Below are 14,498 nucleotides of genomic sequence, written 5' to 3'. Positions count from 1 at the left end.
CCCGGATCCACCAAGGCATGATCCAGTACCTGGCTGGGGAAAACACAAGGGCATCTAATTTTTTCCTGTGCATATCCTAACTGTCCCTAATTCAGCTGGTAGCCTGTGCCTATCTGTTTATAAAAGTAGCAGCCTTCATTTGGGGGCATAGAAGCAGCATACTTTGATGAGAACAATCTCTTTCCTTAAAATGCTTTTTTTTTTTTTTTTTTTTGTGAGACAGAGTCTCACTCTGATGCCTGGGCTAGAGTGCCGTGGCGTCAGCTCATAGCAACATCAAACTCCTGGGCTCAAGCAATCCTCCTGCCTCAGCCTCCCAAGTAGCTGGGACTACAGGCATGCACCACCATGCCCGGCTAATTTTTTTCTATATATATTTTTAGTTGTCCATATAATTTCTTTCTATTTTTAGTAGAGACGGGGGTCTCCCTCTTGCTCAGGCTGGTCTCGAACTCTTGAGCTCAAACGATCCACCCGCCTCAGCCTCCCAGAGTGCTAGGATTACAGGCGTGAGCCACCACACCTGGTCTTAAAATGCTTTTTAAAATTGCCTTTGAGCCGGGCGCGGTGGCTCACGCCTGTAATCCTAGCACTCTGGGAGGCCGAGGCGGGTGGATTGCTCAAGGTCAGGAGTTCAAGACCAGCCTGAGCGAGACCCCGTCTCTACTAAAAATAGAAAGACATTATATGGACAACTAAAAATCTATATAGAAAAAATTAGCCGGGCATAGTGGCGCATGCCTGTAGTCCCAGCTACTCGGGAGGCTGAGGCAGTAGGATCGCTTAAGCCGAGGAGTCTGAGGTTGCTGTGAGCTAAGCTGACGCCACGGCACTCACTCTAGCCTGGGCAACAAAGTGAGACTCTGTCTCAACAAAAAAAAAAAAAAAAAAAAAAAAAAATTGCCTTTGAAATGAGACAAGATCAAATGGTCTTTAATGCCTTTGATACATTCTTTCCTTATACTCCCCAAATAGTAGAATAACTAATCTCTGGATTGAATTGATTTTGCCTTCAAAATATCCCTCTGTTTCCTTGGACCCACTGATCTGCGGAAAATATTCAAAACTAGCTGAGGAGCAGAGGGAGGGTAAGGCTCTGATTTGTAGCGTTTGCCAATTTCTGTGGTATAAATATTTCCACCTCGTCTAATTTCAAGCTACCATCAGGAGTCACTGAATGCAGAGTTGGGAAGTAGTAGGCACAACTGGCTCTCTTGAGCCTGAGCCAGCCAGCTCCTGCACACTCCAGATGGCTGGGCTCCATCTGGTCTTACGCTGAGATGATTGCAACAGCCTTCAAGCCCACCTCCGTAACTCCAGTCCCCCATGGTCTTCTTTCTGCTCACTCAGATTAAATACTTTCATCGTATCACTGTCCTGAAACCATGTTCCTTGGCTTCCTATTCCTTCACTTCCCTCAGTTTCTCATCCACAAAGTGAAGATAACATAGCCACCTCCATAGAGTGAAGTTTGAATGAATTAATGTATGTAAAGCATCTATCCCAGCACCTTGCATTCAATAAATACCTGATTGATCCTACATATCAATCTTCAATTACTCAAAGTACCTCAGAAGGAAAACAATACTGTGGTTATAGAATTCAAGGGCCAGGAGTCCTCCTAGGACTTCACCCAATACATCCAAACTATCCCAAATCAGTGCTTACAATTATATTTTTAAAGAGATTGGAGGTGGGGGTCGGGGGGAAGAATGCTGAAAAATCCAGTAGTCCCCCATTTCAGAATCTCAGAGTCCTCAAGAGAGACCATGGCCAAACACCCAAATACCTTCCCTGACTATCATCAAAGGATGTTATCTGCTTCTACTCCCACAAGAAATACAGTTTCCCTTGTACAAGCAACACAATCACAATAGGTGAGAGGTCACCCAAGGGCTACAGCCAGAACTAGAGATGGAAAGAAGAGATATGTTGCAAGAGTGGAAAATTCTTATCAAGAAATACATATTTTTTTTTCTGGCTTTGTAAAAACAGGTCCCGATAAGAAATTTCAAGATACAAGAGGTAATGAACCACACAAGATGAGGAGAGATGATGACACCATCATCCATGACAATTCTCCATACGTACTGCCACCAATGAAGAGCAAAATGAGCTACTGATGCCCACTGTGAAGTCCAACCAGAGCTTGTCTATGTCTAGACCCAGATGAAAGCAAGCTTCAGCTGAACTGAAAACTCATTTCCATGATGCCCAGCAACCAGCACAACTTACTGATTTAGAGATTATACTTCTCCATGAACAACTGAGAAGTTAACCTCCCAGGAAACCCAGTGATTATTTTAAATGTGTCTTATCCCCATTAAAATATAAACTCCTTCCCCGTGCCTTATGATGTGAATAGTGTGCATATGCAAGAATCACCTATAAACCTCACTTGATATTTTCCTTCTGAACTCTGGACTGTTATATCTATAGCCATTATTTACCCCACCTCTATCCAGAGAGTTACACAGAATGTTATGCATACAAAGAAGTATAAAAAAGAAAAGCAGGGTATGATATTTTCCTGTTTCATATAGATATATATGTATATATATCATGTATATACACATATATACATATATATCTACATGGAAAAATGACTAGAATGATTATACCATAATCATAACAATGATTATTGCTGGGTGGTAAGATTATATATTTTCAAAAATTTTTTTCCTTTTTGCCTATCTCTATTTTCTGTTTTCTACATTGAATATGTATTACTTGTATAATTCTTTTTAAGTTAAAAACACTTAATTTTGAATACTGATCTGTTCCTGCTTGTATAATAACTAAGAAATCTGCTGCTTCCTTGCATTGATATGCTGGGCTCTGGCATCTCCTGAATCAATTTAGTCCTGTGTGAGGCCACCAAGATCCTGGGCATGTCAAAATGGGTGGCACTGTGACCAGCCAAAACAGGTCTACTAACTAGTCCTTGGGTGAGAACTAGAAGACAGCATGAGACTTTTGGGCTTTCAAGAACTATTTCTCAATTTAGAGACTCCTATTCCTAAAGTTCTTAGTAGACTCTATATTACTAAGTATGGCCAGTGAAGATCCACAGAAACACAGAATGCTCGAGCTAGGAGGGACTTTAGAGAGCATCTCTCTAATCGAGCCCGGAGATGGGAGAGCACCTTGCCCAGAATCCTCCAGTTAGTCGTCATCTCAACACTCAAATCTGCCAAGAGCTACACTTGCAAAACACAAGAAACCAAGGTTTTAGCAATGCAGTAAAAAGACAAGCCTAATTCAGGGAAATCCTACACTCAGCCAAAATTTTTGCTGGCAGTATAAAACGCCAGCTTCCTTCTGAATCCTGTAATCCAAGTCAAGTCCAGAAGGCCAACAGGGCCTTTACAAGCCTGGCCAAGAGAGTGCCCATACAGTATCAGACAAAAACAGCCCAGGACCAAATCTCCTTCTGACACCTGCCTTGCCCTGCCCTGCTATCTTCAATAGCTTTATTGGGTCCACAGTGAACAAACATAACACAGAGAAGGAGTATATATGACAGCCTTTCTGCTGGTTGTCCAAGAAGGATGGGAGAATCTGAGGCACTTAATGGCAGTCACTTATGCACCAAGCCCCCAAACAAACCTTTGGGAATAGGAAGCCATTTCCACACATCCTGATCACTTACCAAGCCGACTAGCGAAGCAGGTCATGCCCCCTCCTGTCCCCACGTCTCCCCCACCTCTCCTCCATCCCCATCTCATAGGAAAGTAGCACATAGGAAACATGGCCTCCAGGGTAAGGGATCTAGGAAAGTCATCCCACAGAGCCTTTGGGGGACACAACACTGCAGCTCAGACATGGACCACTGCTAGTGACCCAGCAGCACAGGGGGAGCTACAGGGAGTGACAGCAGATGGCCAGCCCAGGCTTCCTGTGTACACAGGCCTCTAAGGCCACCCTCACATGGAGGAGGCAGCGCCCACTGGAGCCATGTCTATGGTAGGTCTGCAGGTCAAGGACTCTGCTCTGTGCCGCACACACCCATACACATGCATAGCTACATATAACATAGAAGTCAATAGCTTGACGAAATTACCTGTGATTCTTTAACCTGCTTACTTGAATCTGAATTCTTCTGTAACATTTTAAATCAATCCAGGTGGGTCCTTCTTCAGGGATAATAGAACCCAATGTCTCAGAATTACAGAGTGCTTAACATGTCCAAAGCATTTCATAGACATTATTCCACCATGAAGATTAGAGAGGCCTTCCCTAACTTCATGAATTCAGCTTGCTGAGGAGAACACACATGAGGCTTTGCTCAAATGGATTAAGACACTCTCTTTTTAGCAAATAACTAGCCAAAAGGGCAGGGAAGGGAGGTGAAAGACGTCATAGCCAGGCCAGCAGAATCCCCTGGTCTTACTATTACATGTGATGATTTCAAATGATTTCTTAGTACCTTAATTTTGAGAGAAAAGAGGAGAGGAAACCAACCAATGCTTTGCATGTTTAGTTTCTGCCTATGACACTGAACTCAGAGAACTGAGATCTTCAGAGAAACCAAAGATGCTTTAAATGACTCGTGAGAATGAATGAACTTATTGCTCCTAGCTGACAAATTGAAGGTTCCTAGTTATAAAGCAGAACCAGCAGCCACCAACATAGAAGGCCTTCCCCACAGATGGAGAAGAGACAAAGCACTGAAACTCAGCCTGAGGGATCTCCCCAGCCATGGAGAGCCAGGGAAATTGACTCCCTCAGGATCAGCAAAGCAATTTCACATCCCCAAACTAGCTTCAGAGCAACTTGCTTATCAACATCTTGAGATCGGGACACTCTCTTCCAGGCCTAGAGACCAGGGTGAAGGGGATGCAGGGGTGTCCCTAAGCAGGGGGAGTCTATATTGTTGCCCCAAAAGAGGCCACTTCCCTCCTAATATTCCTGAGATTTTCCACTTCAGCAGGGGGAAGGTAACTCAGCACATAGCAAAATGATGAGGGCACAGAACAGATGACCTCTCTACACAGTTTTTAATCAGAAACACAGCAGGGCAGATGAGTCCCTTCCCTGGCACAGCGGCATCAAGGTCCAACCAGAGCATACCTTCCCCCTGAGAAAAGCCGAGGCCAGACCAAGATGTCCAACAGGACATCAGAGCTGAGGCTATAAAGCCAGGACTGAGACTGAACCAGGCTGGGAATTGTCAAGAGCTTTGGTCACCAGACCTGGCTCCCCTACAATTTCCACTGGCTCTTTCCACATGTCCCTAATATTGCCTGTCCAAGTAAAACCACCACTCTTCCCAAAGCAGGATACTTCCCGGAGCCTTCAGGCCTGGTATCTGCTCAGTGGGACGCAGTCCCAGAAGAAGGTGTTAAATCACCCACTGTTTCATTTTGCAAACATTTTATGACTTGGTGACAAGTGAAACTACATTCTGACAGCAACTGCAAGTTCCCTAGTACCCAGTGACTTCCCTTTTTTTCTTGAGACTCTCCATCCTGTTAAATCACAGACCCATCCATCTCCAACCCCCAGAATGTAGCCAGAAAGCACGAGTGGTGAGATGTACAGAACACTTCTCCTCCTGCAAGCTTAAGTACCAAATGGAAGTCACTTTTTCCCTTCATCTTGAATGTATTAGTAGGCTCTGAACTGGACTCTAACAACACGTAGGAAAGCAATCATAGGTAGTAATTCTGGGGGACACAGACAGGACCAGCCCTCCCTACATAAGGCAGACAAAGAAGCAGAGCTGCCTTGGTTTCCCTTCTCCTTCCCCACACACTCCCATTTGTCCTGCCTCTCTTGGTCTCAGCTGGCAGTCACTTCAAATCAGCAATGGTGCAATCCAGCAACTAAGAGATTAGTTAATAAATGCTGACAGCACAGCCCTTCCTGGTCATTCATACATATTAAAATATGGGGAAGATTTTGGGATGGGGGTATATGGGAAATCTCTGTACCTTCCTCTTGATTTTGCTGTGAACCTAAAACTGCCCTTAAAAAGAGTCTTAAAAAAAATACAAGGGATGAGCCCTCCAAGTGGAAAACCAATTGAGCTGCACAGGAATGATGCTATCATGGTGGAATTGGGCATGTTGCATTAACACTTTGGAGCAAGGGAGAGCCCATTTCTCCCACAAGCAAATGCCAGCCCAGGCATTGACACTAATGAAGATCCATGCTAGCAACATGCAGGGGGCAGACAGTGTCACCAACCTCTCTTTACACATGCATTCCCACACAACTCGCTCTTTTTTGACTGCCAAAAGTGTAAGATCTGTGGTTAAGTCAGGACCCTCCACCCTCAAGGGCCATTTTCAGGAGTTTGTTTAATGACAATGACCATGTATGGGAAGGCTGTGGACTTCTGACATAAAAACTTAGCAGAAAGCCTTCGAAAAGGTCAAAGAGCAAGACACAAGCTGGGCTAATTATCTAAATCAAGGGACCTGGTTTGGGGATTTTAATGTTCTCGAAAAAGAAGAAATCTCCCTGCCCCCTACTTTGTGCCATAAGGCATTTTCAACAAAACCCAGACTCTCATTTCTTCAGAGGGAAGATGACTGGGACACCACATCACTGGCACAGTGGTCAGGCTCAGTCACAGTCCCTTCATAGGCAAGACATCAGGTGAACTGACAGAGCAGAGCTGGAGGAGTTCTCAGAGGCAAAGGGTCTAAGCCAAGGAGTGTTAGGATGAGTTAGCATTTATTGTGGGATTACTGTGCGCTAGAGATTTTGCACACTCTATCTCATTCAGTCTTCACAACAGCGCTGTAAGAGAAGAAATATTATCACCCCAGTTTTATAGGTGAATAAACAAGGGCACAGACCAGATCCTTTGTGTAACAAACAGATCCTTGATGTAACTCAGTTAGGGTCAAACCGCTAGCAAGTGCTAGAGCTGGGCTTTAAACCCAAGCTGCAAGACCCAAGTGTTTGTGCTCCGTCATGTGCCCTCCCATAGAGAACTGTGTTGATGGCACCAAACCACTGAAAATTATAGTGTGTGTATATTTGTGTGTGTGTTGCGTACACATACATAAGCCAACGATGTAGATACAGAGATTGTTACATCCCAACCAGGTGCATTGCCCACTGCTCAAGAGGAAGCAATACGTGGAGACAGTAGGGTTTACAGTACAGAAAGAGTTTAATATCACAGGCACCATGTGAGGAGATAGGAAGAATTTCTCAACTCCACCTCCCCAAAAATTTAGGAGAAAGGGTTCTTAAAGATAGTTTGGTAGGCAAAAGGCTAGGCGATTGGGTTTGTTAATTGACTTGGTTTGGGGCAGAACCATGGAGTGTAGAAATTGTCTTCTTTGCTGCGTTGGTTCTCGGGTGGGAGTCACAAGACAGTTGAATCAGTTCCTTGGTATGGGCCACTGGTCTGGGTGGGTCAGCTGTTCCACTGGAATTCAGGGCTGGAAGACATCTCAAAAACTAGCCTTAGGTTTCACAGGGTGATGTTATCGATGGGAAAAGTTAAGAAATCTTTATGATCATCAGCTATGTGACTCCCGCGTAGCAATTATAGGAAAACTAACTAGGAGATAGTGGCTGGTTATTATCATTGTTTTTAGCTATGTCTCTAGGGAAACTGTGGCCTTGGGGCCACATGTGGCCCTCCAGATCCCCAAATCCAAACTTCACAGAACAAATCCCTTTATTAAAAAGATTTACTCTGTAAAATTTAGAATCAGTAAAAAGTCTGCATTCGAGGATCCAGAAGGCCACATGTGGCCCCAAGGCCACAGTTTCCCCACCCCTACCAGCCCTTACCATAGTTCTCGACTTGCACCCCTTTATTAATTTGGAAAAGGCAGTTTCAAGGCGTACTTGGGTAGCTTAGAAAACCTCTCCCAGACTAGAATAACAGAGGATTTAGTTGAAAATACTGGGGATTAGACATTACCTGTGGGAAAAGGAGCCAGGAAAGGAAGGAGACTTACTTTTCCCTGTATGCCCTAAGATTCCGTTTCAACATTTTCTCATGGACACGTACTGCTATTTAAAAAACACTTGTTCTTGACAAGATAAATCTGTATGTTGTCTTGTGTCATGAAGTTCAGGTATTTGAAATTTACCAAGTGATATTTTCTAGAAAACAGATATTTGTGAAAAAGCAAAAATCCCACACTACGAAGGCCTGACACACCACACGGGAGCCAGGAGATGGGGGGGAGGGGGGGCTTCATTCGGAGCAGGAAAGAGAACTCAGTTCCGGAGTGCCTAAGTTGCTTAAGACCCAAGAGCACTAAAAGTGAAACCATTCAACCACCCTCCCTCATTTTCATTTTCTTTTCTGTTCTTTTTTTTTCCTTTCAAAAGAATAATTATTTCTAGAGGGATTTTTAAAATATTGCCAGGTGACTGAGAAGGTTGTATGTGCGTGTGTGTGTGTGTGTGTGTGTGTGTGTGTGTTTTGTTTTGGAGGGTGCTAAAGCCTTTTTTTGACTTTACAGGATTAAAATTAGATATTTTCTTTCATCAGTTTTGCTGTAGAAAATGAAAATCTTTACAATAGCTAGAAGCAGCCTCATTTGCATTTTCAAACCAAAAATCCCCAGCACTCCCAGAGGACTGCTGCTTCTCTAGGCTTAGACAATCAGTGAAAGAATGGATGACTTCACTTTCCACAAGAGGCAGGTCTGAAAAATGTTATACACAAAACAAAACTTGAGTAAATCATCCATATTTTAAACGCCCTATCAGAGGTCATTGTCTTAGCAATCTTGAAGAGATCCTCTTTGCAAAGCAAAGAAGCTGATAGTGATGTTAACACTCTGTTTTGTAAATAACTGTTTTGGTGCAGTGCAAGGGTCCTAGTTTCCACCCTTAGCCATCCTCAGAGTCCTCTGGGTTTCTGAAGACTGGTAGGGCTGCCAGATCTAGAGGCCATTTGCGTGTTACTAAGGACCCTCCTGCAAGAGACATCATCCTCAGGGAAGAGGGCTTCTGTACAAGCTTGACCCAATACGAAAGGATTGGAGGGGAAGCTGATTCAGAGCTACAGCCTGGCCTGTGTTAGCAGTTTCTTTCCAGCCACCTTTCAATTCAAATCATGTCACAGGACGAAAGGGAGCTATGAACACAAGCTCTAGAAGATGCCTCAAAGTCCTCCTTTAACATCCCCATCAAAGAGGTGAGTAGTGTTTCTCTCCATTTCTGCCCTGAACGAAGTGGGCTTCAGTAACTTGAGAGCTCCAGCAGACCCAGGGCCCGTCCAGGTGGCCCGGGGAGCAGAACCCACCTGTTGCTGGCAGTGGTGATGGGACTCACGTGGTCGTGGGGCCAGCACGAGCCCTCTGGCATAAAGACCAAAGTCCTCACTTGGAGGACCCCCAAAGAGCCACTAAGGGAGACAGCAGGGCAGTAGTGATCTCCCCTATGTGGACTGGAGCCCACCAGGAGGAAACCAACAGACGCCTGGCACTGTGGCAAAAAGGAGTCTCACAATCCACCTGGAGACTCCTAGAAATAACTGCACAAGATTTGGGGTGGCTAGGCAGCTCTGCAACAGCTGGTCACAGCAAAAGCCAGGAAATAAAAGCACTAAGGTGACTGGTAGTATTACCTTCTTTGTAACCCCAGGCCGGGGGGCTGTGGTCTGAAGAAACAGGTCAGAACATTTTAGGTTTTTTACAAATACAGATTAACTGGCATGCTAAATCCTAGTCTGTTAATCTGGTAATTGAAGTATTTTTTTTTTTAAACATAGTCAGCTTTAGCTTCCTTTTTTTCCCCCTCCTCGTCAAACTTCGTGCTTGCCTTCAGCTTTACTTTGTCAAGACAGCCAAAGTGCTGAGTCACTTAAAAGAAAAAAAAAAGAAAGAAAGTAAAGGAAGAGTGATACTACTACTTAGAGATAGCCTCAGTGATGACCTAAGCTGCATTTTTTTCCCCAATTATGATTCCTTGTGATGCTAAAGGATGTTACGTTGCACAATCTTAATAAGGTTTCCAATCAGCCCCACCCGCTCTGGCCCCACCCCCCTACCCCCCTCCAACAAAGTTTTATCAAATGTGGGATTTTCCCATGAGGCTCAAAATTAGAGTCTCAAGCCCCAATAAATACAAGACTGGAGATGTCTGAGGCTCATTCTACCCTTGAGCCCTCCAGGAACGAAAGAGAGCTCCATCTGCCCTCCAGGAACCCAGCTATGAAATCCCTCTCCGCACGTAAGTGAAGGAAATCCCTAGCCCTGGAAGCGCCGGCGGCTGCGGCTGCGGCAGCGCTTGTGCGAGGGAGGGGTGTGTGGCCCCGCCAGGGCTGGCCAGCGGCCAGCAGAGGCGAGCTCCCAGCTGTGCCGTCGGCTCACTGTAGTCTCCCCTCCCTCCTGCACAGGCGCCTTCTCTCTGGGGCTGCTCCTGGTGGTGGCTACTGCATTCCCCACCCCAGAACCTCTGGAAGAAGAAACCCAGGATGATGCTACCCCAAACAAGCCATCACTCACCACTCCAGAGCAAACAGAAGGACTCATTAAGCACCTCCTGGGAAAAATCGATGACCTGACAGAGCAGGTGGGTAGCCTTGGCGATGGGGACAAGACGGCTGGTGTGGGCATGTGTTCTCCTTGCCCCTGTGTGTGGACAGGGCGGCTGCATTGGGAGGTCTTTGCTGGGTTCTGGGGCACTTCAGACTTGAGGCCAACGGGACAGGCTAGACTGTCTTCTGTACATCTCCTCTACTTGCTGGTCTCAGGAGTTTCCTTTCCTTTCTGGAAAACACAGAATGGGGCTGGAATCCATGCCACCTGGCCCATTCTCAGCTCCATACTTGGCAGGAGCTCCCTTTTCCCTAACCAAAAAATAAGGTCTGTGAACCTTATTTTTATTCTTCGGACTTTAGGAGAATTAGAAAAGTGCCACCTGAAGTGAATGTTCAGCTTCTTGGGGAAGTTGCAATACTTTTTGGTGACATAAGCTCAGTGGTTAGAACTCCCCAAAGTCATTCCAGCTAAGGTGGATACTTTAGGGGCCACCAAAGTGGCAAAATCATATGTAGGTTAAAGCATCTCCCAACTTTAAATGCAAGATATTTTGGCTCTGTTTGGTAGAAAGAAAAGAACACAGGAGAGGGGATTGGGAGCCGGGACTCTAGTTCTGGTTCTGCCAAACCAGGTTTGTCATCTTGGGCAAATTCCACCTCTGGATCCATCTGTAAAACTGTGGGGTTGGAACTAGATGATCTCACAGGTCCTTCCAGCTGGAACATTCAATGGCTTGAATTATATTCACCCAGTTATCATCAAAATTGCTGTCCTTTATTAAGTACCCACTATGTGCCAGGCACTTTATATGAATAGTATGTCTAATCCTCGTAACAAACTTGCAAACTTTAATGATCCCCAATTTGGAGATAAGGAAACTGAGACTCAGGATGAGTAACACACCTGAAGTCACAGTGAGCCTGGACTTGGACCGAAGTGTGCCCAAATTCACTGGACTTTGCTTGCCAGGATGCCAGTGGGTTTTGACTTCGGTTTTCTTAGAGACTTTCCTGGCCGTGGCAGAACAGGAATTGGCCCTCTAGTGGTGTTTGTTTGAGGGGCACTTACATGATAACAATTTTGGTATTCTTTCCCAGTTGTGTGAAAAGGGTACCAAATGTGGAGACGCCAAGGAGGCACTGGCAGGAAACCACCTGAAGCTTCCACAGATGACAGACAAAGATGGATGCTTCCAAGCTGGATTCAGTCAGGTATGAATTCGTTGCATTCACTTTTAGCTATCACTTAGGTAAAATTCTCCCTCTTGCAGTACAGTACCTTTATACCCATCGATCCAGGCAGTCAGCAAAGAAGGGGATAGATGTAAAGAACATTATTATGTAATTTCATGAGCATGCCAACTAAAGCTTTTTCAAAGGCAGTTCATCTCTGAACAGGCTTGGCCTGAGATGGCCCCTCTGTGCTGGGATTTTCACAGCTGCTAAATGTTAGAAACCCCAGCAGGTTTAGCTAGTTCATCCTGAGTAAGGGAGTCTGGGGGGCCTTTCTCCTCTCTGACTTCCCCTGGCAGGATCCTTGCTCAGTTAATTCTCCACACCCTTCTCCTTCCACACAGTGAGATAACCTGCACTGACCTGATTATTCCTTAAAAGGAGGTTTCAGCCCAACGTTGACAAGGGCAGGAGTGCAGGAAGAGGATCCAGGAAGGATCCCTATTGCCACATTCGAGCACCTGTTGGGCTTTGGGTCAAATTAATTAAGTGGTGCCTTTAATTGTCCAGATATTTACCATTGTAAATATGCTTTCTGATGTCCCAAAATGTGATGCCTAGGAGGTACTTAAAGTTCTCTGGAGAGGCAAAGGGAGAAGATGCTGAATTATAGCAATTTGAACTTCTAAAATTGATTCTTTTTTTTTTTCCCCTGGTCTTTCACTTAGGATTAAAATTGGTTCTATCTCCTAGTAATAACTAATTTTCCCATCATCTTTTCCCTTAGGACATTTGCTTGCAAAATATCGCTGGTGGACTTGCAGGGTATCACACATACCTGGGGTACATCGAGGACAAGTTTGAGGATGATATGAACGATGCCAGAACTTTGGAAATGGGTGTCAAATATCTGATCGAGATCCTGAAGCAAAAGGTGAGTGTTTCCCCTCCTCCCCTCACTTGGCATGGGGAAGATAGGCTCAAAGGAAGCAGCCTGGACAATTCAGGGATGCAAGGCTATGTGTAAATGGAAGGCTCTGAAGAATAGTCCCCTAAAGTTTAAACTTTTGTTTTTGTTTTTGGCTCTCTTCTGCAAAAGGACATTGGTAACTGTATTTAAAACTATATTAAAGGAGGTGGATTTTAACATCAATTTCTAACAGCTTAAGAGATAACAAGAAAAGATTTGTAGAGGCAGAAGGAAGCACATCCAAGCCCACCCAGTGATCCATAATAACAAAGAACAGAGAGCACAAAAATAATTTTAACATTTTAATTAGTGCCAAGTGGCATTCTTTTCATTGTGGTTGTTACAACTCTTTTTCCCTACATTTTACCAGAGAGTTAATTCAGAAAAGTGGCCAAAGGCTAAAGGCTGGGCCACCAGCAGCTACCTATTCAAATGGCAGACCCTGTGGGGGCTCTGTGGGTGGGAAAGCCAATCAGAGTGCCAGAGAAGGGCCCTGGAATGAAACCCTGGTGCTGATCTTGCCAAACCGAGTGTCTCAGTACTTTATCGTGCACAGGAATGCCCTGGGGATCTTGTGATGCAGAATCTGATTGGGCAGGTCTGGGGGTGGGCCTTAGATCTGCGTTTCTAATAAGCCTATATCCCTGGCCATGCTGCAGCACTCCGGGATGCAAACGGAGGTGTAAGGCCTTCCACGGTTACTTGCCCCCATTTGGGTGGGTCTATGGAAAGGTGCTCCCCAGTTCTCTTCACACCACCAGATCAGTGGACTCTCAACAGATGTTGCATGGATGGTGAGAGAGAAACTGGAGGAAGGTGTTAGAGTTAGAGGCCACTGAAGAACCCATTAAAATGCCTTTAAGTATGGGTTCCTCATTCATCTACTAAATTCCAACTATGTGCCAGGCACTGGTTCAGATAACAGAATAGAAGACAGATAAGATAGCAGTGTTGCCCTCAAGATGCTTATGGTCTAATGGGAGGCAGAGCAGCAAAGGAATGATTAGAATTCAGTTGCTATGAAAGGGTCCTACTCAGGGTGGGCTTGGAGCAGAAGCACCTCCCCTGACCTGGGCGAGTCAGGGCAGGCAGCCCCAATGGGTCTCATTCACCCCAAATTTGAACACCTTCCCACAGCCCAGAGCATCCTTCCACTGCAGAGGATTTGTTCAATATTTAAATAATCCTTTTTGTTTTCTTTTCCCTTCAGATAAAGAATGCAGAGGCAGTAACCACCCCTAGCCCAACGGCAAATGCCAAACTGGTAGAGGAACTGCAGTCCCAGGATGAGTGGGTGCAGCACACGGCGGTTAGCATCATCTTGCGCAGCCTTCAGGAATTCCTGCAGTTCACCTTGAGGGCTATTCGGATGAATAGGGGGGACAACTAAACTAAGATTGGTGTAGCTCATGGGCATTCCTTCCCCCGGTCCCAAACCACTCCACTGTGCACATAACTTAGGTTGTTCTCTGTGAAGAACCTAAAGTATAAGCGTTAGGACACTATTTTAATTATTTTTAATTTATTGATATTTAAATATGTGAAGTCAAGTTAATTTATCTAAGTGATATTTATATTTTTATGAAGTGCCACTTGAAATGTTTTATGTCTTCGTTCTGAGAAAATATACAGTGGCTATGCAGTTTGAATATCCTCTGTTTCAGAGCCAGATCATCTCTTGGAATGTATAGGCTTACCTCAGATAAATTGCTAACTTATACATATTTTTAAAAGAGATATTTATATTGTATTTATATAATAATGTTTAAATGATTTTGATACCATTAAATCGTAGTTTTTGAATCAGCAATTAAGACTTTGTGAATTGTGTGAAGCTTACTATAAATAAGTTTCTTGTCATCGCCACCACCCCAAAAAAAGCTA

The 14,498-nt window shown here is 44.7% G+C and overlaps 1 protein-coding gene across 1 annotated transcript; it reads left to right on the top strand.

Moving 5' to 3' along the window:
* Nucleotides 1–10,142: 10,142 nt before the first annotated feature.
* Nucleotides 10,143–14,004, top strand: IL6 (interleukin 6). The gene is given in 6 exon segments (XM_069461637.1): nucleotides 10,143–10,211; nucleotides 10,214–10,298; nucleotides 10,301–10,503; nucleotides 11,570–11,683; nucleotides 12,432–12,578; nucleotides 13,825–14,004. Coding segments are annotated over 6 exon segments (798 nt in total).
* The last annotated feature ends 494 nt before the right edge of the window (nucleotides 14,005–14,498 follow it).

The sequence above is a fragment of the Eulemur rufifrons genome, chromosome 29, assembly GCF_041146395.1.
Source record: "Eulemur rufifrons isolate Redbay chromosome 29, OSU_ERuf_1, whole genome shotgun sequence".
In the NCBI taxonomy this organism is placed as follows: domain Eukaryota; kingdom Metazoa; phylum Chordata; class Mammalia; order Primates; family Lemuridae; genus Eulemur; species Eulemur rufifrons.
Note: the sequence above shows the minus strand (reverse complement) of the source record. Positions and strands in the feature narration are given on the sequence as shown.